This window comes from Myotis daubentonii, chromosome 11, assembly GCF_963259705.1.
Source record: "Myotis daubentonii chromosome 11, mMyoDau2.1, whole genome shotgun sequence".
NCBI classification, from domain to species: domain Eukaryota; kingdom Metazoa; phylum Chordata; class Mammalia; order Chiroptera; family Vespertilionidae; genus Myotis; species Myotis daubentonii.
This window is the reverse complement of record NC_081850.1, coordinates 43,846,616-43,870,198: the sequence shown is the minus strand read 5'-3', so window position 1 is coordinate 43,870,198 and position 23,583 is coordinate 43,846,616. Positions and strand designations below refer to the sequence as shown.

The 23,583-nt window shown below is 37.5% G+C and overlaps 1 protein-coding gene across 6 annotated transcripts in view; it reads right to left on the bottom strand.

Moving 5' to 3' along the window:
- VPS13A (vacuolar protein sorting 13 homolog A) overlaps nucleotides 1–23,583 on the bottom strand; it is a 206,911-nt gene that overhangs the window by 102,576 nt on the left and 80,752 nt on the right. For all 6 annotated transcript variants that reach the window (XR_009447628.1, XM_059656963.1, XM_059656964.1 and 3 more), the window contains 10 exons: nucleotides 20,768–20,849; nucleotides 17,058–17,212; nucleotides 16,602–16,758; nucleotides 10,435–10,514; nucleotides 9,507–9,566; nucleotides 9,143–9,296; nucleotides 8,325–8,438; nucleotides 8,143–8,246; nucleotides 2,960–3,127; nucleotides 1,081–1,385 (listed from right to left, as the gene is read on the bottom strand). Coding sequence is in view for 5 of the 6 variants with exons in the window: in XM_059656963.1 (XP_059512946.1) it covers nucleotides 1,081–1,385; nucleotides 2,960–3,127; nucleotides 8,143–8,246; nucleotides 8,325–8,438; nucleotides 9,143–9,296; nucleotides 9,507–9,566; nucleotides 10,435–10,514; nucleotides 16,602–16,758; nucleotides 17,058–17,212; nucleotides 20,768–20,849 (1,379 nt within the window). In the remaining variant the exon portion in view is untranslated. The remainder of the gene's footprint in view (nucleotides 1–1,080; nucleotides 1,386–2,959; nucleotides 3,128–8,142; nucleotides 8,247–8,324; nucleotides 8,439–9,142; nucleotides 9,297–9,506; nucleotides 9,567–10,434; nucleotides 10,515–16,601; nucleotides 16,759–17,057; nucleotides 17,213–20,767; nucleotides 20,850–23,583) is intronic.

Below are 23,583 nucleotides of genomic sequence, written 5' to 3'. Positions count from 1 at the left end.
TGTCAATTATATCTCAATAAACTGCTTTAAAAATACTCAATTGCTATTCCTTCCTTATTTCACTGTGCTAAGTGTGTTTTTGTTGCAGTCAATAAATTTTTGCTTTTCTAAAAAAAGTACTCAACTGATGGAAAGAAGACAGATTGAGGGAGACAGACCAGGCAGAGGCCAGTCAAGAGAAGTAGCAAAAATAAAGGAAAAGAAACAAATAGAATAAGATCAAAGAAAAATGAGAGGAAAAAAGAAGAGGGCAAGTGAGAGGTATAAACAGAGATGTATCCAAGCTGAAAAAGGCACAGGGCACTAAATCTAGAGTAGTGATTAGAAATAGCACAAAAACACAGTAAAAAGTTCTGGAAATATCTGGATATTCATTTATTCTCCTAACTCATAATTCTATGCCCAATGATTTCATAAAGTTGTATTCTACTGTGTATATTTTGTTTTGTTTTAACTAGAACATCAGATTCACAGCACAAAGCTGATGGAGTAGTTTGGATAATGCTGTATTTGTGAAGTGAATAAATGTATGCTATTAGGAATTCCTCCAATTATTCCATAACCTTATAATTTATAAAGAATTATAAATAAGAAGCCCTTGTCAGTGTTCTCAGTGGTTAGAGCACAAACCTGGGTTGCAGGTTTGATGCCGGCTCTGGTTGGGCTCCTGCAGGAGGCATCCAACTGATGTGCCTCTCTCACATCAATGTTTCTCTCTCTCTCTTTCTTTTTCTCACCACCCCCTCTTCCCTCCCCCTACCTCTCTTCCACTCTCTCTCTAAAAAGCAATGGAAAAAATATCCTCACTTGAGTATTAACAACAAAAACTACAAATAAGCACAAATACTTCCTCAGATAATTAATTTATCTAAGAAGAAATTTTCAAATATACATTTCTAAGTTTTTAAAAACTAGAAGACTATAATTGATCTTACCAAAAATACTTGAAGAGTTCTACAAAATTAAGTATAGTTATAATGAAATAAAATACTGTAAACAGAAGACTCGGGATACCAAAGCCTGTAATGTAAAAAGTTAGAAAATGACCACTCTATACAAATATATTTTTGGGAAGCTTACCTGTATAGTCGCATTTCACTCAGCTTTATCGTTATCAAATCAATAATGGGTGGGGGATTGCACTGGCTCTCTGTTATCATATGGAATGTATTGGTCATTGTAATCAGTCCAAAATCAGCAACAAGGACATTTTCAGAAACTGGAGACTGTGGGATGACCACAACTGGAGCTTTGATGTTAACATCTAATGCCATTCTAGAACTCCTTTGTGCCAGTTCTTTTACACCAGTAGCAGCCATTCCTGCTGCCTGGACAGTTGCCTCAGCCAAGGCTTCTTTAACTGCTTGAAAATTATCTATGAAAGCCTATAAAGGTAACAGAATTATATTCACAAGGTTACCATTAATGAATGAGACTTATTAAATGTATAAGGCAGGTAATGATTTTACCTCCATAAGAAAAAAATTTTCTTGGTACAACCAGGCAGTATATATTCGAAGTCTGACTGCCTATATTAAATCTTAATCTTCTGCATAAAAATTGAGAAACACAAAGATACAAAGATATAGCAGAACACTGAAAAACTAGTCCCTAGAACAAGTAACATGTAGATATTGCAATATTTCACTGATATCTAGTTCCCTCATTGTCTCATTTTTCCTAAATGCTAACCAATTACATTGTGTTTCCCTGTACAAACTCAACTGGCAGAGAGCTTCTTTGTAAGATAAAAAATTAAAATATATTTCCTTAAGAATGCTACACTTTTCTAATTTCTGAATTCTGGAAAAAACACCTCAATGACATAAAATATACCTAAAGTTACATTTAATTTTCATACTTAGAAAAAGATTTCATTTTCAGTAATTTTGTAGTAAAAGGGTATCACATCAGGCTCAGTGACAAAATTCTTTCAAGTTCTAAAAAGAAATTAGAGCCTGGCCAGCATGGCTCAGTGGTTGAGCATCAACCTATGAACCAGGAGGTCACAGTTTGATTCCAGGTAAGGGCACATGCCAGGGTTGCAGGCTCAGTCCCCAGTGTGGGTGTGCAGGAGGCAGCCAATTAATGATTATCTCTCATTATTGATGTTTCTCTCTCTCTCTCCCTTCCTCTCTGAAATCAATAAAAATATTTTTAAAAATCATTTAGCAAATAACTAGGAATTTTTAAAAAGAAATTAGGCAAGAAATATTTGTTGATATTTATGTTTTGGTGTACAAAAAAATTTATGGGCATATGAAAAATTGCATGGTTAATTAAAAAGATAAAAAAACGGCAACATTATGCACTTAGAATCAACTAGTCATCCATTTTATACACCAACACTAAGAGATAGCATTTTAAAAGAATGAATAGTAAAGCCATAGAGACAGGTAAGACACTCACTAGAGAAAACATCAAGTGACAGAATGAAAAAACCACAGGGGAAAATAAACTATGAAAAGTAATTCACATACCTTAGAGTGTATCATATAGAGATTAAATCTAAAGCTCTTAAAGCCCCAGTCACAGAATTATAACATAATAGAAAATATAATTTTTAAAATAATAAGCTGAGACAACAACAAACTTCAGTTACATATTTAGTATTTTTCATTAGAGTTGAAACTTAAGTAAAGCAAAAACATAAAAACCAATGATGTATAAAATAAAAACTCAATGAATATATATGACCTATATGACATATAATGTACATATACTTAATATGTTAATATCTAAAATATATATTTCAATTAACTGGATATTCCCATGTGAAAATAATACTACATAAAGTATTATACATTTCAGTGATAATAAATGGAACTCAAACAATTATGAAAAATTAGGTGGTAAAAATCAAGCAAGAAATTATTATTTATTCTTCATGTATGGTTGATGCACAACAATGTCCAACTAGCGGGAAAGAATCAATTAAAAAATCAATTAACATACTTACCAATATAGAATATAAAAATTTTGTGACTAAAACTACTTCAATGCAACCAACAGTTAAATTAACTTGAATATCAACCACACTCATATCTGTGTATGCAGAATCAGCAGTTGCATTCACATAAGAAAGGATTTTGAAGCTGAAAACTTCTTTTCCAGTGATATAAACAGCCTTAAAGAGAAAAAATTCAAATGTCAAAATCCATTTTTGAAATGATGTCTTCATTACAAAACAAAGCAATGCAACATATTTGGAAAATCTCCCATGTAGTCAAGCCAAATAGATATAAGGCAACAATTCTAACCCCTTTATTAGAACATTCATTGCAAGTCTTTGAAATTGGTGGTGGCAGCTCCCTTTGTGGGCCATGAAATCCATTTAGTAGGTCTGGCCAACATTTTATAAATGGGGAGAAAAAAAGGAATATTATCAGAATTTACATTTTCAATTAGTGTCTTTACTTATGTAGTAAGAATTGCCATATAAATGAACTTTTGGTCACTATCAAACTTGGGAAAACTCTGTACCTCTACAACTTAATGAAATTTTCTGTTCCTTATTAGTTTTCTGAAGTCATCTCAATTGGAAACCAAAAATTACCTACAGATTAAAGTCACACATTTTGCAATACCAGTTAAAATGGTGGAGCTAGCTTCCAGAGATGGCAGCGTAGATAAACACAGTACTCGCATCCTCCCACAACCACATCAAAATTACAACGATACTACCGAACAACCATCATTCAGAACTATCTGAAATATAGCTCAATGGAAGTCCTACAACTAAGGATTTAAAGAAGCCACATTGAGACTGGCTGAGGAGTTGAAGGGGTTGGTCCCACACCCATGTAGGAAGGATAAAAATTGGGAGGAATATCTCAGCTACAGAAATTTCCTGAGGAGCGAGGGGTCCCAGCCTCACACCAGAACCCATAACTTCTGGGTATAGAAACAGCAGAGATTGTGGCTGGGTGCGATGGAGGGCTTCTGGAGTCCCAGACAGTTCCTCCTGAAGGACTTACTCAGACTTGCTCCTTCTGAGCTCCAGCACTGATGCAGCAGCTCAAAGGGCACCAGGGACTAGAGGGAGGAACTGAATTGACTGACAACAGGGTGAGAACTGGAGGGGCAGGTTTCTACCAGAAAAAAAGTGCTGGCAGAGACCATTGTTCTTTTTCTGACACACATCATACACAGAGCTGGGCAGGCAGGTGCCATCTGAGAATTCATCAACCTGGCTCACACTGTTCAGCCCACCTGGATGGTTCTCTGAGACCCTGCCCCATGCAACTTAGGGCCCCATCCAAGCTGTTTCCAGTGGCTTTCCCATATGAATGGCCTGTCTTGGCTTGTGCTTCAGACTTTCCTACAATCTCAAACAAGCAGCAACTGGCCTCCAGGTGCTCCATACTTCTTGCTAATGGGCCCCAAAGCTGGCGCTAGGAGTAGCCAACCTTGGTTTGCAATTTGCCTTTACCTGGGCACTTCCAAGCCCATTATAATTAGCATCCATCTGCAGACCACTTTGTAGCTCATGCTGGGAGGCCCTGGGCGGAACATAGGCAGCAGCAGACCTGGGCCTGTACCTGCTAGGTGATCCCAGTGCCCAGTGTGGGTATCAGGAAGGCTGCAACCCTGGCCCTAGAGAAAACTTACAACATAAGACCATTCTACCAAGCCCGGGACACATAACAGCTCTCTATCTGATACACAGAAACAAACACAGGGAGGCTATCATAATAAGGAGACAAGGAAACATATCTCAAATGACAAAACAGAACAAAACTCCAGGAAAAGAATTAAACAACATGGAAACAATCTGCTAGATGCAGAATTCAAAATACTGGTTATAAGGATGCAAAATGAACTTAGTGGAACTTCAACAGCATTAAAAAAAAAAAAAAAAAAAGCATGAAAACCATAAAAAAGAACCAGTCAGAAATGAAGGATATATGAGCTGAAATGAAGAACAATTTACCGGGAGATTAAATAACATTTATAAAGCACTTAGAACAGTATCCAGCATCAAATTAATACAATATATTTGCTCCTGATGCAAGGATAAACAAATAAAAGAGAGCTCAGAAACAAATCTATTCACATATCTACATCTAATATTTAATGGACATAGTACTATAGATGAGTGAGAAAAAGACGGCTATCTCAATATATGGTACTAGGAAATTCAGTGTGGAAAAAGTGAAATTATAGCCTCAACCATATAAAAAAAAAATTCTAAGTAGAATTAAAGACCTAAAAGTTTAAGGCAAAATTATCTAACTTTTAGAAAAATCACATAGAGTAATACCTTTATGAATTCAAGGAATGGAATGGTTTAGAAAACACAAAATTCTCAAACCAAGAAGGTAAGAAATGATAAATTTTATTTTATTAAAATTAAGAACTTTTGCTCATCAAAAGACATCATAATAAGAAAATAGTATTTGAATCAAGAAATAATATGCAGAATAATAAATAATTCCTACAAATCAGTAAGGAAAAAAATAACATCTCTCCCCATAATATTGGTAAGTTAAACAACTACAACCAGTAGGATTTAGTGAAAATGTTTTTCACGCTCTTAAGATGTTGAAAATATCAAAAAATATTTTGTGATATATCAAAATTATATTTTATTATCCAACTAGAGGCCAGGTGCATGAAATATATGCACTGGAGGGGGGGTCCCTCAGCCCGGCCTGCCCCCTCTCACAGTCCGTGAGCCCTCAGGTGAAGGCGATGCCCCATCACACCTCTCCTGCTGCTGCTGCCAGTGGCGCAAGCCTTGGCTGGCCCTGGTTACTTGAGCCTCAGGCAGCCCTGGACAGCTGGGCAGCCGCCATCCAAGGCTTGCCTGCAGCTCGGGCTGGCCCTGAGTGACTGGGGGCTGAGGGGACTGTGGGACTCCGGAGGCAGGTGCATGGGGTGGGCCCGGTCTTGCCACACGCCTGCTGCCCCAGCAGGGCTGAGGGGCGCCGCCATCTTGTGGTTGTGGGCACTGCCGTATTTGATGGTGGGGCAGTCAATTAGCATATTCCCTCCTTATTGGCTGTGGGCACCAACATCTAGGTGACGGCATGAGGATCAATTAGCATATTCCCTCTTTATTAGATAGGATAAATTAAAATGTTATTGGAACATAGCCAAAACTCTTATTTAAATACTATGGCCCAAAGCACGAATTCGTGCACCTTGAAAGGAACTGTGGGCCGAGAGGCTGAGGTGGGCACAGGGGCGGGTCTCGGTCCATCCTCCGCGCCCCCGCCCGGCCCCTGCCATGGCCCCCGGTCCCATATTTGTTTCTGAATCTGACAGCAACCTCAGTTACCTAGGAAGCTGTGATCTAGTGCAAAAAGCTTTGTCCTTCTGGTTCTCTGACATGTAGTGACCTACAGAACCAGGTAGATTGTTTAAAAGTCATTTACATCAGAATCAAAGTCAAGGAATAAGGAGAGGAAAACAGAAGTAGGGCAAAAAGATAGAAGTGAGAAACTTTCATTAGCGGCCTTTTTTGTAAGTTGGATTTTTAACCTTATAGATGCATTAAAAATAAAATTACAGAGAAAAAGAAGAAAAAGGGCATGAGTGATAATGTCGGTTCCATTTCTAACTTCTTGTATAACTTTTAGTAAATGCATTTATTTGAGCTTTACTTTCCAGATAGGGCAAATAAAATGGATGTCTTCTTCAAAGCTCTAACCACTATGAGTTTTAAAACAAAAGCAATAGAAGCTAACCACACCTCATTCTTATGAGTCATGTATCTTTGCTGTTTTGGAACTCTTGTTATCTCATGCTAGCAAGCTTTAGTAAGAAAATATAAGGAATGAGGACTTTTGTTTAATATAAAAATCAGGTCATCACAGTATCTCATCAGTATTATTGGCTAAACCTATTTATCTATTTCCTTTCTTCCTGTCACACTCCAAACTCTGACTTCCCAACCAAGTACCTCAGCCGTTTCTTATCCTACTATTATTTGATACTCTTCACTACCTTAAATATACCATCTTACCTGAATGCTCTACTGTTCAAAAATTATGTGTCCAACTACACAACAGTATTTAATTCAAGAACCTTACAGTCTTATAGCCAATAACAAAATACCCATCCTTCAACTACTAGCCATCCAGTTCAATGGACTCTTAACACTGTAACAGCTACACCAGTAAGCAATGATGAAAATAAACTTTTTTAAAAATCTCATTCATTCGATATGACATCAGACACTCTGCCCGTGAAATCTGAAATGCATTACAAAGTTCATAGTATTTGAAGAGAGAAAGAAAAAGAAAAAGTAAAAAGGGCATTTACTACTTACCCATCCCTCCACAGCCCTGCCCCCATTCCCCTGCAACTATGCTCTAAGAGTGATTACTTATATTTACCTCATTTATAAGATACTTAATCCTCATCTATAATAATAAAAGCATAATATGCAAATTGATCAAATGACTAAACAGCAGAATGACCATCCAGACGACCTTCCAGATGACCACGCTATGGCACCCATTGGTGCTAGGCCAGCCAAGGCAGGTGCAATGCCATTGATCGGGGGCCCGGCTATCGCCCCATGATCGCCCTGCAGAGGGCGGCCCAGGCCACCGGCCACTAGGGCGATCGATCAATCTGGGGGGCTCCATGATTGCCCCAAAGAGGGAGGCCCAGGCCACCGACTGGCAGTGCTGCGGCTGATGGGCGGGGTCTCCCTCTGTGGGGGCGATCCATTGCAGAGCCCTGACTGGATGGGCAGGGCTTACCTCTTTGGGGCAATCAACGGCAGAGCCCCGCGATCGATTGTCCCAAAGAAGGAGACCCAGGCTAACTGGCTGGGCGGGGCCTCCCTCTGCGGGGGCAATCCATCCCAGAGCCCCAACTGGGTGGGGCCCACCTCTTTTGAATGATAGATCAGGGGGCTCCAGGACTGTGAGAGGGTACAGGCCAGGCTGAGGGACCCCTTTCCCCTGCTGAGTGCACGAATTTCGTACACCACGCCTCTAGTTTTATATATAAACAAAACAGAATTCAGGATTAGGAGTAGAGATAAGAACCCAATTATGCCTAAGTCCAAAACCAAAGATATAATAAGCTACACAGCTAAAATAAGACAACTAATTTATACCCATGACTAATTAAAGAAAATTAAATTAAAAAATGTACTGTTAATTAATAGACATAAATTCATACCTTTTTATATACAGCTGTTATATCAGAATCCAAAACAATTATATTTCTTAGCTTTGCATTTACTTCAGTTACTGAAGGCCTCATAATTATCTCAGAATCAAGCCCTACAAAAATAAAAGAATGGTTAAATGCCTTTTCTTTCATTTAATAGTTTTGGATTTATTTTTCTGAAATTTTATTACCTTCAATCTTAATTTCAGCAATGTTATGTTTCTGATCTTGAATAAAGATCTGTAAACATGATAACTCTGCTAAGATCTGCAAGGTAATATCTTCATGCCTGTATCGTCTTGAAGCTGCAATAAAGTCATATTGTAAAACGTAAGGAAAAACTTATAGCTACCTCGCTACACTTAAGTAAAATATCACAACAAATAAAAGTAATGCTAGAGAAAAACCTGATTTGCAATTCAATTGAAAACAAGCAAGAAATTCCCTTATAAATTAGGAATTCTAAAAAAACAATAAAATCTAATGAAAACAAAAAGCCAAACAAAAGCAAACAGACACACACACAAAAAAAGGATGCTAGATGAGGCTAACATCTGAAACTAGGATTGCTGACTACAAAATAATAAATCTTTTGAGAGTTAATAATTACTAGGTGATACCTGTCATTATTAAACTTGCAAATTTTCCCAGCTTAAAAAGTACTCTAATTTAAAAATATACACTGATATTACTCAAAGATTATTAGCTCTACTTTTTTAATTTAAAGTAATGATATTAAATGCATGAATTTTAATATAAACCAAATACTTCTATAGTATAATCTTCAACTTAAAAGAATGATAGAATAAATAAAAACCACATTTTTTTCAGCAGTAATCATTTTCCTTTACTATTATTTTCTAAAATTAGCCTGGTATATAATGAATCTTTCTAGATTTTTAAGTTAGGCTATAAAATTCTGAAGACAATATTGTAAGTTAACAGAGCCAAAGATAAATTTATTAATCTACTTGGTTAAAAAAAAAAAAAGAATTTTAAAGAAACATACCTATTTTTTTAATGACCTCTCCTTTGTCTTCTGTCTCCACAACATGCAACGAGGCTGACTTTTCCTCCAATTGTGGAATGAAATTATTAAAATAGTTCATTGTATTCAGAAGTGCTTCCGTATGCAAATGAATATCCAAAGAGGAAAAATTCACCTAAAGAACAAAGTTGATTTTAGTACTATGTCAATATTTATTTGACTGCTCTGTTTTAAGGCACTAGGCTTTGTGGTACAAAGGATCCAATTTATAATATTCCATTTTTATCCTCAAGGATCTTAGAGTTCTAGCTATAAAATAAATTTCATAATATATTATTCACTTAGAAATACTGTACCTAATTAAAAAATTATTATTCACTTATACCTTAATCAGTTGTTCAACATTATTATAGGAACTTCTCAAGTTGGGTACATTCTTTTCAGCCTACCCAAAGAGAATAAAAAAAATCTGTTAGAAATCTTTAAAAAACATATGTAAATACAGATATATAATGGTCCTAATAGACATGTATAAAAAACTTCCAGCTATTTATATGTATAATTACCTAAATGAACAACTGCTTCCACAGAGCAAAAGAAATTTGGCAGATGGCAAGTATTAAGTTATCAAGAGTAAAAAATCAAATATTATCAAGTATGGAGAACAATCATTGTCATCAACAACTATGTGAGGTCCTTCCTAATTCTTCCTGTATGTGAAAACAAAATTTGTGACAGAACTGTCCACTAAATATCTAAATATTCTGTGTTAATTACTCTTTCAGCATTATCTTACTATGAAGTAATTATTAAAATAATGTGGCACTTACATAAAAATAGGTCAATGAAAACATGGACTAAATCATAAGTATACCACAGTATATATAAAAACACACATGATAAAATGGATATCCTAAGTCAATAGAAAAGAGATTACACCAGGAGTCACTGACACCAGGAAAATTAGGTAATTTCAGACAAACTGTAGGAAATATATGATGTGAGATGAAGTGAAAGCTTCATCTCACATCATATATCACAATAAATAGGATAAAGACTAAAGGGTTTCTTTCTTTTTGATACCCTGATGGGGGAAAAAACTGCAGGTTATTTCTACTTAGATGAAGACTTCTCATTTGCTATATGAAGTGTTCTATTTAATAGAGCACAAAACAAAAAACTCAAAGTTTTAAGCATTATAGGGATTCCAATAGAATCATGATTAAACTGAGTATCACTAAACTTACAAAATTTGATTTAACATTTCATCTGCACATTTACCACAGCAGACAGATATAAATGGTACTGCTTACCTTCACATACTCCAGTGTTAACAGATCTTCCATTGTGTTATCTAGTGTTGTAATCAAATAAACTGGCTTTTCGTTTACATCTAAAAATAATTTTTAAAATTATTCTTTCATAGTAAAACTAAGTGAGAATAAATGTAAGCAATGCTATTAAACATAAAATTGGAAAAGAAGAATTTCCTATATCAGTTCAGAGCTTTGGATTCTATCTTACCCAGGTCAGGTCTATTGTCCTTTCTTTTAAACTCTAAAAATGTAATTCTCCTCACAATTTCTTTCCCTTCTCTTATGCAAAATGCTAAAAACTCTATCCTGCCAAACCTAGTTAGAAAGTAAGGTTAAAAAAAAAAAAGTAGCAATCAGTTAAAAAAACATAATGGCTAATATGAACAATGAAAAGATATGAAGAGAATTCTGGTCCTAAGCTACTGAAATAGCTTCAAAAAAAAATTTATCAGACTCCCAGAAAACCTAATTGTTGAGAAGAAATCAACTAGGGTGTTATGAGAAACTAAGTTTTCCTGTATATTTATATAGATTAAAATAAACCCTATACCATATAATCAGATATTACTAGTTGTATTATTGCTTCTATTCAAAATCTATTAAGTGGGAACCTGCTAGAAAAGAGTATTATATATAAAGCCCATAAAATTATCATCACCAAATTACTTATGCTGTAAGAAATTAACATCTAGATTCTGGAAGGAAGGATTAAAACAATCATACTACTCTTGAGGAAAAAATGCAACATATTCCACAGAATCCTCCAAATTTAAATAGATTAAACTGGCAAACCTTTAGCTAGATTTCACCAAGAAGAAAAGAGAGAACTCAAATAAATAAAATAAAAGAGACATTATAAGAGACAGCTCATAAATACAAAGGATCATGAGACTTCGTATTCATGAAAAATTATACACCAACAAACTGGACACATAGAAGAAATGGATAAATTCCCAGAAATATACAATCTTCCAAATCTAAATCATCAAGAAACAAAAAATAGCCCGACTGGTGTTGCTCAGTGGTTGAACGGCAACCTATGAACAGGAGGTCATGGTTTGATTCCTGGTCAGGGCACATGCCTGGGTTGTGGGTTTGATCCACAGGAGGGGGCGTGCAGTAGACAACTGATCAATGATTTTCATCATTGCTGTTTCTATCTCTCTCTCCCTTCCCCTCTTAAATCAATAAAAATATATTTTAAAAAAGAAACATAAAATAGTAAACCAATTACTAATAAGGAGATTAAATTAACAGTCAAAAACCTCCCAACAAACAAAAGCCCAGGACAGACTACTTCACTGGTGAATTCTACCAAACATCAGAGAAGAATTAGCACCATATACTTATCAAACTGAAAAAAGCTGAAGTGGGGGGAAAAACTTTCAACTCATTTTAAGAGGCCAGCATTCCCCTGATATCAAAACCACACAAGGATGCCACAAGAAATAACAATTATAAGCAGTATCCCTGATGAACATCGATGCAAAAATTTTTCACTAAAATATTAGCAAAGTGAATTCAACAACACATTAAGATTATACACCATGATCAAGTAGGATTCATTCTAAAGATGTAAAGATGATTCATTATCCACAAATCAATCAATGTGATCTACCACATTTACAAAATAAAGGATAAAAAGCATATGAACATCTCAACAGAAGCAGAAAAGGCCTATGACAAAATTCAACATCCATTTATGGCGAACTCTCAACAAAGTTAGTACAGAGAAAACATCCCTCAACATAATAAATGCTATATATGACATGACCCCAGTTAACATCATACATACTAAAAGCTTTTCCTCTAAGATGAGGAACAAGAGAAGGATGCCCACTCTCACCACTTTTATTGAACATGGTATCAGAAGGCCTTGCCAGACTATTTGGTAAAGAAAAGGAAATAAAAGGCATCAACATTAGAAATAGTTTGTCTTGATGATCATCAATCATTCAGAATTGTCTTTAAGGGGAAAACCCAAAATTATAAGGAGGAAATATGAATAATACCCTCCTAAATGCCTAACATAGGAAATGGAAATATTTTCTACGGTATCATTTAATTTATAAATTATGATTATGGGACATAAAATGTTAGTGGTAGGTAAAATAATGCCATGCTCCCCTCTCCAAGGATGTCTGTGCTCTAATTGCCCAAAACCTAAAAATATCTCAAATGACAAAATGGACTTTGCAAAGGTAAAGTTAAGGAGAAATTATCCTGAATGGTCCATGTATGCCCAATCTAATCACCTTTGTTTTTAAGAATGGAATCAAAAGCCAAAAGAAGTTAGAGAGATGACAGCATAAGAAGGATCTAATACCCTTTCTTGTTCTGAGATATAGGGGATTATGTGCAAGAACCCAGAGATTCCACTAGGAGTTAAGGACAGCCTTTACCCAACAGTCAGCAGGGAAATAGACTTAAACCACATGAACTGAATTCTGTCAAAGCCTGAGTGAGAAAGGAAATGAAACTTCCCTAGAGCAGGGGGGTGGAATATCCAGCTAGAAGAACATATAAGGCCCTGCCAAGGCATTAGGGGTGAGTTAAATGTTTGACCAAATATATCAGGTTAATTTTTAAGTTGATAATTTTGTATGGCCCACAAATCCTATATAATAAAAACTTAGTATGCAAACTGTCCCCTCAACCAGGAGTTCTTCTGGGAATTTGACCAGGGGGCGGGGCAGCCAGGAGAAGAGAGTACCCTGGCCAGCTCCCACCAGCCACTAGGGACTCTACCAGTGCACGAATTTCATGCACTGGGCCTCTAGTGATGTTATAAATATCCAAATGGCCCTTTGCAGATAAAGGGTTCCCTAACCCTGCCCTAGAGGCTCCAAAAAAGGAATTACTTTTGACACCTTGATTTAAGCTTGTTGAGATTTATGTCGGGCTTCTGATCTAAAGATATTTAAGATAATAAATTTGTATTGTTTTAAGACACTGAGTTTGTGGTAATATGTTATAGTATTAACTAGACACCCAGTGCACAGGGATCGGGCCTAAGCCAGCACTCAGACTCCCTCTCACAATCCAGGACTCTCGCAGTCTGGGACCCCCTCACTCCTTACTGCCCACCTGTAGCAGAGGTGAGAGAGGCTCCCACCACCACCACTGCACTTGCCAGCCGTGAGCCCGGCTTCTGGCTGAGTGGCGCTCCCACATGGAGTGCCGCTCAGCCAGAAGCCAGGCTTGCTGCTCCTTAGCGCTGCTGTCTTGGCGGGAGAGGCTCCTGTCACCACCGTTGTGCTCGTCGTGAGTCCGGCTTCTGGCTGAGCGGCGCTCCCCCTGCAGAAGCGCACTGACCACTAGGGATCAGTTCCTGCGTTGAGTGTCTGCCCCTTGGTGGTCAGTGTGCATCATAGTGACCAGTCATTCTGCTGTTCAGTCGATTTGCATATTAGTGTTTTATTATATAGGATAGGAAACAAATTCAGTGTTGAAGGCTTAAGTTAAATAGATTTAAAATTTAACCATGACTGCCCTAACTGGTTTGGCTCAGTGGATAGAGCATCAGCCTGCGGACTAAAGGGTCCAAGGTTTGATTCCGGTCAAGGGCATGTACCTCGGATGTGGGCACATCCCCAGTAGGGGGTGTGCAGAAGGCAGCTGATCGATGTTTCTCTCTCATGGATGTTTCTAACTCTCTATCCCTCTCCCTTCCTCTCTGTAAAAGGTCAATAAAATATATATTTTAAATAAATAAATAAAATTTAACCATGACTATTTTTATTGTCCATGATAATAAAAAATTATCTTCATTTTCTATCTGGTCTACCTAGATTCCCAAGTGTAAGATATAAGATTATATATATACTAGTAGCGTGGTGCACAAAATTCGTGCACATTAAAAAGTATTTACTTAGCAGAAATATTTTAATATTGCTATTTGCCCTTTCTCTATAATAGAAGTGTGAGAGATGAAAGGAAATTAGTAAAATGTATATGAAAATAATATATAAATTTATTAATAAACAGTAACAAAAGGATATAACAGCAACAGAGGCATGATATAAAAATGATAAAAATATGATATGAAAACAAAAACATGATATAAAAACAAAAACGTGATATAAAAACAACGGTGATGCAAACAATGACTGATAAAGTGATTCAACTTATTCTATTACTTCCTTGTTCACCACATTAAGAGTGAAAACACTTTCAGAGTACTTGACTAATTTCCCTGTGATGAGGTATTTAGAACTTTAACTGTAACGTCACATGCTCTTCAAACTCGAGAGAAAGCAACATATAACTGACCATGTGCGAAAACGGGTTCAGATAGGAATATTCCTACTCTGTCTAGTTTGTCCTTGTGATTTATTAATAATCATCGCAAATGCTGGCATCATGGGAAACTGCCGTCAAATTAATTTAAATGGGAGACTAGTGTGAGATGGGGACAAATCAATTCTTGGAATCAGAACAACCTCTCCCCTGCAGATCCTGTTAATTACTTCAGCTTCGATAATGTTAGGTCATAATCTTTTGATAATAAATCTGGTACCATTACAAAGACCCTATTTACTACTGAGATTTCTGAATAGCATGATGATTGAACCACTTTCAATTTTAACTTATGACACAGCATTCCCGAAGGAGTAATACTATTTAGAAATTCGATGGCAAAATTTTCCTTTTCAGCATCATCTGTTGAATCAATGGAATCATCACACAAATATGTGTGAAAATCTCCATCGAGTATATCCAAAATGTCTTCATTTAATTTTTGAACGTGCTCATTTTTTTTGACAGAGAATTGCATGTTTAGATATATTTTTAATATTATCTATAGATATACTATTTCCAAAGGTAGCTTCAATAATAAATCCATTACAAATCATTTCACAGGGGATTTCAATAATATCCATTCCTAAATGAAAACTGCTATCAACTTTGCCATCTCCAAGTTTTACTAACTATTCACTATAAGCAGAGCCCTTTGATCTCATATTTGTTGTAAGAGACAATTATCTGAAACATCCCCAAACATTACAGTACTTTAAACTCGTTTGTACTATGGCTGATCCCATAGCATGTGGTACAATACTGAGACATTGTCAAAAATCCCCTCCAAGAAGAACTTTCCCACCAAATACAACATTCAAATTCACAATTTCTCTTAGTAATCTGTCTATGGCGTTCATAGCATGACTGGATGCCATGATGCATTCATCAATAATGAGAAGTTGGGCCTTTTTAATAGTTTTAGCAACTTCACTATTTGTATCAAGTCTAGAAATTAAGTTTCATTTAATGGAATTGGTCATTTATATTGGGAATGAAAGGTTCTTCCACCGAGAAGTAAATTTGCAGCAATTCCTGTAGATGCTGTGGGTAAAACAGTACCACCACAACCTCTAATATAATGTATTAAAACTTTATTGTGGGGAGCCACTACAGTGTTTTGGACAGGTTGAAACCTTGGGCTGATGAAAGAGCACAGTCCTCTCATTGCCACATGCAAGACCCAGCTTGGAGGGCAAGGCCCTCCCAGCACAATTATAGCCAACAGCTATAGTTGTAAGCTTGAACTTATGGTCGAAACACATGGCCCCAAGTGCCTGAGTGATGTAGGCTTGATAGAGTTCAGGTGCATGTAGTTGAGTAGGATTGAAACCCAGGAGAATGTTGTAAACATCTTGGTCATGCCCTTACTTTGCCTCCTGGCATCTGCTATAAAATAAAGACATGGCTCTGGGCGTGGTCGCTGTCTCTCAGAGAAGCATGTCCCACCAAGACCCAGCTTTCATTCTCTTGTCTGTCTTTTCTAAGCCTTTCAGCCTCCCCATTCAGGTTCACCCTTGGCCGTGCTGGTGCGGCACACTTTATAAAGATATGCCTCCACGTTCCGAGGGCGGGGTCCCTGCCTCAAACCCCGCCCTTACCAAAACAGCTCCAGGAAACAGCTCGGGAGAGGGTACAGCCGTTTCCAAAACAACCCCTGTAGGACTGACTTCCTTCCAGTTGGTCGCACCTCAGGTCATGATGTTACAACCAGGGTTTTTATATAAGTAGATATATACTAATTCATAATATAATATTTTTCTGAGAATTTTTTAGCAAATATACTTATTTAATGCCTACAGTATTAAAAACTCTACAGTAGGTAGTCAAATAGTAAAATTACTTATTTTAAAACAGATTCTTACCCAAGTATTCTGGGCATTTTAAGCAGAATTCTTTCAAAAAGGCATTGGCTTTCAAATCAAATGTTCTAAGTTCTACTTCTGTGCCCAATCCTAAGACAACAATTTCTACCACAGGTAGTTCACAATCTTCAACAAGATGATAAAATTGAATCGATACCTGGAGAAGAAAAAAGAAACGATCATTTTTTAAATCAAACAACTGCTTATGTAGATGATGGTTACATATGGATTTATGAGGTATACATATGACATAAATATGTATTTAAAATTTAGGAAAGATTTTATAAGCACACAAACATACAATATACACACAAAAAAAGGAAAGAAGGACAACAGAATAACATCTGGATTCAGCTTAAATAGAATGAAAGCAACAGTGCCTATTAGTAATAACACTATATAAATAAGATGTGAATAGAAATAAGAACCAAATATCAATTTTATAATGGTACATACCTCTGGCACTTCAAATCTTATTTTATACTGAATCATATTTTTTGAACAATCCAACTCTGGAATCTTATTTTGTTGACAACTTTTAACGCTAGCTGTTGACTGAAAATATTCTTCCACGGGACTACATGGTGCATCATAAAATTCCTCCTCTGACTCTAAATATTAGAGAACATTGTTTAAGTCAATAACCAATGATTTACTTAATAACACATTTATAATTTTTCTAAAGTAAATATGAACACTAACACACTAGGGTCTTTTTTTATTAATATAAAGATAAAAAAAGAAATCTTAAAAATACAGAGATTATATCTGAACAAATAACACTCTTGATGACAAGAAAGTATTGAAAATTATAAAATGCAATGTTTAGCTTAATGAACATCACCTTTTAAAATCATTGGTCTATCTAAAACTGGTTAAATTTTATAGCAAATGACAATGTGAATAATTACTACATTATGAATATTCAGAGGAACACACTAACATGCTCATTCTACCTGGAGATCAAAAAAGGACTTAGTTACAAACTCTGCAATATTAATTAAAAGCAGAAGGCAGGTATGGAAGTTTGAATGAATAAACTGAGATGGAATACTATGTCATACACACACACACACACACACACACACACACACACACACACACTAGAGGCCCAGTACACAACATTTGTGCACGGAGAGGTGGGGGGGGGGGTGTCCCTCAGCACAGCCTGCATCGTCTCACAATCCAGGAACCCTCAGGGGATGTCCACCTGCCAGCTTAAGCCAGCAGGCGGACATCCTCCAAGGTGTCCTTAACTCTACTGAGGAGGCGGGATAAGCATCCGCCACCGCCACTGTGCTGGCCAGCCATGAGCCAGGCTCAAGGCTTCTGGCTGAGCAGAGCTTCTCCTGTGGAAGCACACTGACCACCAGGGGGCAGCTTCTGTGTTGAGCGTCTGCCCCCTGGTGGTCAGTGCACATCATAGCAACCGGACGTTCTGCCGTTCTGTCGATTTGGATATGAGGGTTTTACTATATAGGACTAGAGGCCCGGTGCACAAAAATTTGTGCACTAGGGGGAGGGGGAGGGGAGAGGTCCCTCAGCCCAGCCTGTGCCCTCTCGCAGTCTGGAAGCCCTCGGGGGAAGTCCACTTGCTGGCTTAGGCACGCTCCCCAGGGGGATCGGGCCTAAGCTGGCAGTCAGACATCCCTCTGGCAGCCCAGGAGCCCTCGGGGAATGTCCACTTGTGCCGGGAGCCGGTCCATCCTTGCTGTTTCAAGGGACCTGGCATACATGGCATACTGTTCTTAATATGTTTGCTCACCTTCTTGGCACTATGTGTTTTAACCAAGGTCTCTGAGAAAGGTTGTTTCCCCAGGTAGGGATTTTCCCCTGAAGTTAGGGAGGGAATAAAACCCCTTAACTAAGTCCCAGGCCCGTAATTAATCACTTTAACTACGAACAATCATGCTTAAGCTACATAATCTTTACTCCCTGGAATGGAGATAAGAAACGCCCTAACCTTAGGAATAGAGATTGATAGGATTGGAATCAACTGGTATAAATACAGACATAACAAGACAACAGGACACACACAGAACCTACACACAGAACCTACACACAGAACCTACACAGAACCTAGAGACAGAAGAACTTCGCTGGAGAGAACATGGCAAAAGATCCGGGACAGAAACTGGCCACAGAACCTAGAGACAGAACCTAGCGAGAGAACCTGGCTGGAGAACCTGGACAGAACCTAGTGAGGGAACATTGCTACAGAACCTGGCTGGAGAACCTGGAGAACCTGGCTGGAGAACCTAGCAAGAGAACATGGACACAGAACCTGGCTGGAGATCCTAACCAGAACTTCGCTGGAGATCCTGGACAGAACTTGGCTAGAGATCCTGGCTAGGCTGCTGATCAACTGAATGCTGTCTCCATGTCATTCCTTCTTCGCTGACTCCGTCCACACCTTTGGGGACCCCTGGACCTGCTGGGGTTGGACCCCAGCTCACTTGCTAGTGGGGAGCAGGCCTAAGCTGCAGTTGGACATCCTTAGTGCTGCTGAGGAGGCAGAAGAGGCTCCTGCAACCACTGCTGTCCTGGCAGCCTTCAGCCTGGCTTGTGGCTGAGCAGAGCTCCCCCTGTGGGAGCACACTGACCACCAGGGGGAAACTCCTGCATTGAGCATCTGCCCCCTGGTGATCAGTATGTGTCATAGTAACCAGTCATTCCCAGTTGTTCTGCAGTTAGGGTCAATTTGCATATTATCCTTTTATTATATAGGATAGAGGCCTGGTGCATGGGTGGGGGCTGGCTGGTTTGCCCTGAAGAGTGTTCCGGATCAGGGTGGGGGTCCCACTGGGGTGCCTGGCCAGCCTGAGTAAGGGGCTGAGTGCTGTTTTCAGGCTGGCCACACCCAGGCTGGCTAAGCCCCTTAGCAGGGACCCTCATCCCATGGGGTGTGGCCAGCCTGGGTGAGGGGCTGATGGCTATTTGCAGGCTGGCCACAGTCCCTTCAGGGTGCAGGTCCTCACTGGGGTGTCTGGCCAGCCTGGGTGAGGGGCTGATGGCTGTTTTCAGGCTGGCCAAGCTCCCTAGCGACCCAAGCTCCCAGCCTCTCTTTTTTTTTTTTTTTTCTTTTCTGGGATTTATTTATCTTCTATAATTGAAAATTTGTAGCCTTGAGCAGAACCCAGGTCCAGCCAGGGCAGGCGGGAAGCTTGGCTTCCTCCATTGCCCAGGGCAACCCAAGCCTCCTGCTTGCTCCAGTTCTGTGGCCACTGCCATCTTAGTTGGGTTAATTTGCACACTCCCCCCTGATTGGCTAGTGGGCATGGCTTTTGCATATGGCTTGAGTGAAGCAGAGGAATGGTTAATTTGCGTGTTTCTCTTTTATTATATAGGATATAACACACACACACATACATATATATATATATATATATATATATACATATATATATATGATTATAAATTTTTAGAATTTGTTATTGAAAAAGAACTCAAAAACTAGTAAAACCATTAAAAGAAAGTTTAAAGGAAGCTAAAACCAGCTAAACTATATCCCTAATAACCTAAGACTGAATTTAGAGTAGATAATCTCACAAACATCCCCTCCCCTCCTCACCCCTCTCTACCCTTCCTTCCTTGTCACCACACACAAAGGAAAACATGCTCTAGAAACCTGAGAATCAACATAGCAATTTGTTATTTAACACTTAGCAATTTTAAAAGTCTTAAAAACTGAAAAATACATTTATTTTTATTTCCAATGTAGCCAAGAAAAAGCAGTTTTTTGATGTCAAAATATTTAGCAGTTTTCATGTTTAAGTATATATTAAGACTTGATTTTATTCCTTTAATAAAAAAGGAAAATATAAAATCTAAAAACTTACAATAACAAAATACTCACATAATTAAGTAACACATTATGAATTAGACATCTAAAAAGTTTCATGGGATCTCTTAGCTCACAGCAGAATTAAGATAATTACTAGTGGTCCTTGCAATTGAGGTCAACTTTTATGTACCAAAATTCCCACTGGAAGAGTAACTTTAAGGAACATCCAAATTATACTGTTTTAAAGAAATTTTAGTAAAATTTCTGGAAAACATACAAATGTCTGCTATTGCCTGAAATTTTTATATGGTTTTAAAATAAAAATTATTCCCATAAAGATATTTATAATAAGGAGAATTTCCTAAAGCGGTTTTCATTTTACCATATTCAACACCTGCAAGTTCCAAGAGAGGAATCACTTTCTGTGAAATCTGTGGTGCTCCCAAAGAAGTGGACCTTTGCATCTGAAAGAAAAGGAATTCACTGTTTATTAGCACAAAGATTTTTTATTCAGAGTTCTAAGATAATTGTGATGGCCCCCAAAAAAGAAACTGAGAAATCCAGTCTGAATTAGACAATTAAATTATAAAATGTATATTTAAAGAAGTGTTTTTACAATATCAGAGCTAAATATAAACTGCAGAACTATTTTAATTTTTTTTGTTGAGAGGCTTTGAGCAGAAAGAGATCTTAGATATATCTAAACTTAACATCTTACAAAATAAGGAAGCCACCTTCATGACATCCATGAGAAACAAACAAAAATCTCAATATTTAAAGCCTCACTAGTTGAGGAGTTGCAGTTGTAACTTTTAAAATATATTTCAGTAAATATCTTTACTGTTCTCTGAAATATAGCATACAAAAACATGTAATACAGTTTAAAAATCATAATAAAAGACACTCCTGAATCTTCCTACCCAGGCCAAGAAACAAAACAATACCATACCTCACCTAGGAGCACTTGATGTGCTCCTCCCTTGATCACATTCCCTACCACTTGCTTTTATTTAGCTTATGTGTTTTTTAACCTATGAATGATTTTCTAAATATTGCATTTTACCTCTGCATCTTTCTATACTGCAGAAGAAGAAAATATTGCACATATTTTCCTGTGCATTACTCTACAAAATAATCTCTAATTTTATCTATATTGAATTTCTCATTCTTATTGCTATACTATATCCCATTGATGAATACACCATTAATTCTTTGTCCAGATTACACTACCATCGGCAGCAGATTAAAATTTATATGGCTCCATAACCTCACAAATGCTTAACATTTTCAAACATTTTAAATACTGCCAATGTCACTGCCAATTTCATCCTAGTTTTAATGACAATTTCACAATAGTTACACATCATAATATAGGTCATGGGTTATTTGTGTTTGTCCTTCTCTGAATCCTTTTCATTTTGGGAAAACATTTTTATTAAAATGTAAACTACTACATAGGAGTACGTAACTCTAAGTATAAAATTCAATAAATTTTCAAGTAAACACACTCATGAACCCAAAATCCAGATCCAGAACATTACCAGCAACTCAGAAGCTCCCTCATGCTCTCCAGAATTATTACACATACTTCCAAAAGGTAATGACTATGATGCCCTAATTTTAATTTTTAATGTACTAAAATTTTTGACAACTAAAGTCATAAAAGAATTGTTTTATTTTGCATTTTCCTGATGAGTAACAAAGGCACACCTAGTCATGTGTCTGTCTGCTCATTTCTTATTTGGCTGTTGACTTCCTTATACATGTTGGATAAGTTTTTAAGTTATGTGTTGCAAACATTTTTTCCCAATTGATCAGTTTGCCTTTTTCATCTTTAAGTGTCTTTCAAAAATCAGAAAATTTTAATTTCATGAAGTGTAATTTTTTTCTTCTTCCATATTTGCATTTTTTAAAACCCAAGATATCTTTACTTACCACAAGGACTCAAAGATTTTTCTCTTACATTTTTTTGTTAAAGAAACTTTATACCCTTAGCCATTTACATTTAGGTCTATGTTCTATTTAAGTTAAATTTCATTTACCATTTAAGGGTAAATGTTGACCCTCCCCTCCCCCCCACACACAAAATAGTTATTTCAGAACCATTTGTTGTAAGGACTATTCTTCCCCCTATTTAACTGGACTTAACTTTGTAAGAAAACAAATATATATTAACCATATATTACTCTGTGAATTTATTTCTGGACTCTATTTTACCTTATTTACTTATATGTCTACTAGAGGCCCGGTGCACGAAATTCCTGCATGGGTGGGGTCCCTAGGCCTGATTGGCATTCAGGGCCATTCAAGTTCCCTGCCTCCCCACCTCCTCCTTCCCTCACTGCCCACACACCACCAGTGCGCGGTTCCCCGACTCCCCCCTCCTCCTTCCCTCACCATCCGCATCTGCCGCCACCCACTCCCGGTTTCCCATCCCAGCCTGGGGCCCGGCCCTGATAGGGTGATCAGGACCTGCCAGCCAAGGGGAGGGACTGGGAGATTGGCCAGCTGGCCTCGATCAGGTGATTAGGGCCTGCTGGCCAGGGTACAGACCAGGAGGTTAACCTCCAGGCCCCATCAGCTATTGGGGCCTGTGGGCTGGGGGGCAGCTCCTGCGTTGAGAGTCTGCCTCCTGGTGGTAAGTGCGCATCACAGTGACCGGTTGTTCCGGTCATTCCGTCCTAATGGTCACCTAGGCTTTTATATATATAGATAGGTAGATAGATAGACAGATAGACTCTTATGCCACTACAGCACTTTCTTGAATAAAGTAGCTATAAAATAAACCTTAACATCAAGTATTAGATATTCTCCAACATTATTTTTATTCAAAATTGTTTTGGCTAATATGCATCTTTTGCATTACCATATGTACTTTATAGATGCTTGTTAGTTTCCAGGAGAAAAGTCTTTTGGTATTTTCATTATAAGAAACCTATGGAGTTTGGTGAAAACTGTCATGTTAATTAAGTCAATCTTCCAACCTTGCTTGATTATGTATATCATTCCATCTATTTAGGTCTTATTTTTTTTTTCAGAAATGTTTTATAGTTGTAAGTATATAGGATTTGTAGTTTAATTTTTTCCTATGTATTTTAACTTCTTTTAATGCTATTATAAGTGGAATTTTTCCTTATTTTCATTTTTAGAAACTAATTATTTGCATTGATAATGTATGCTGAAACCTGCTTACTTTTC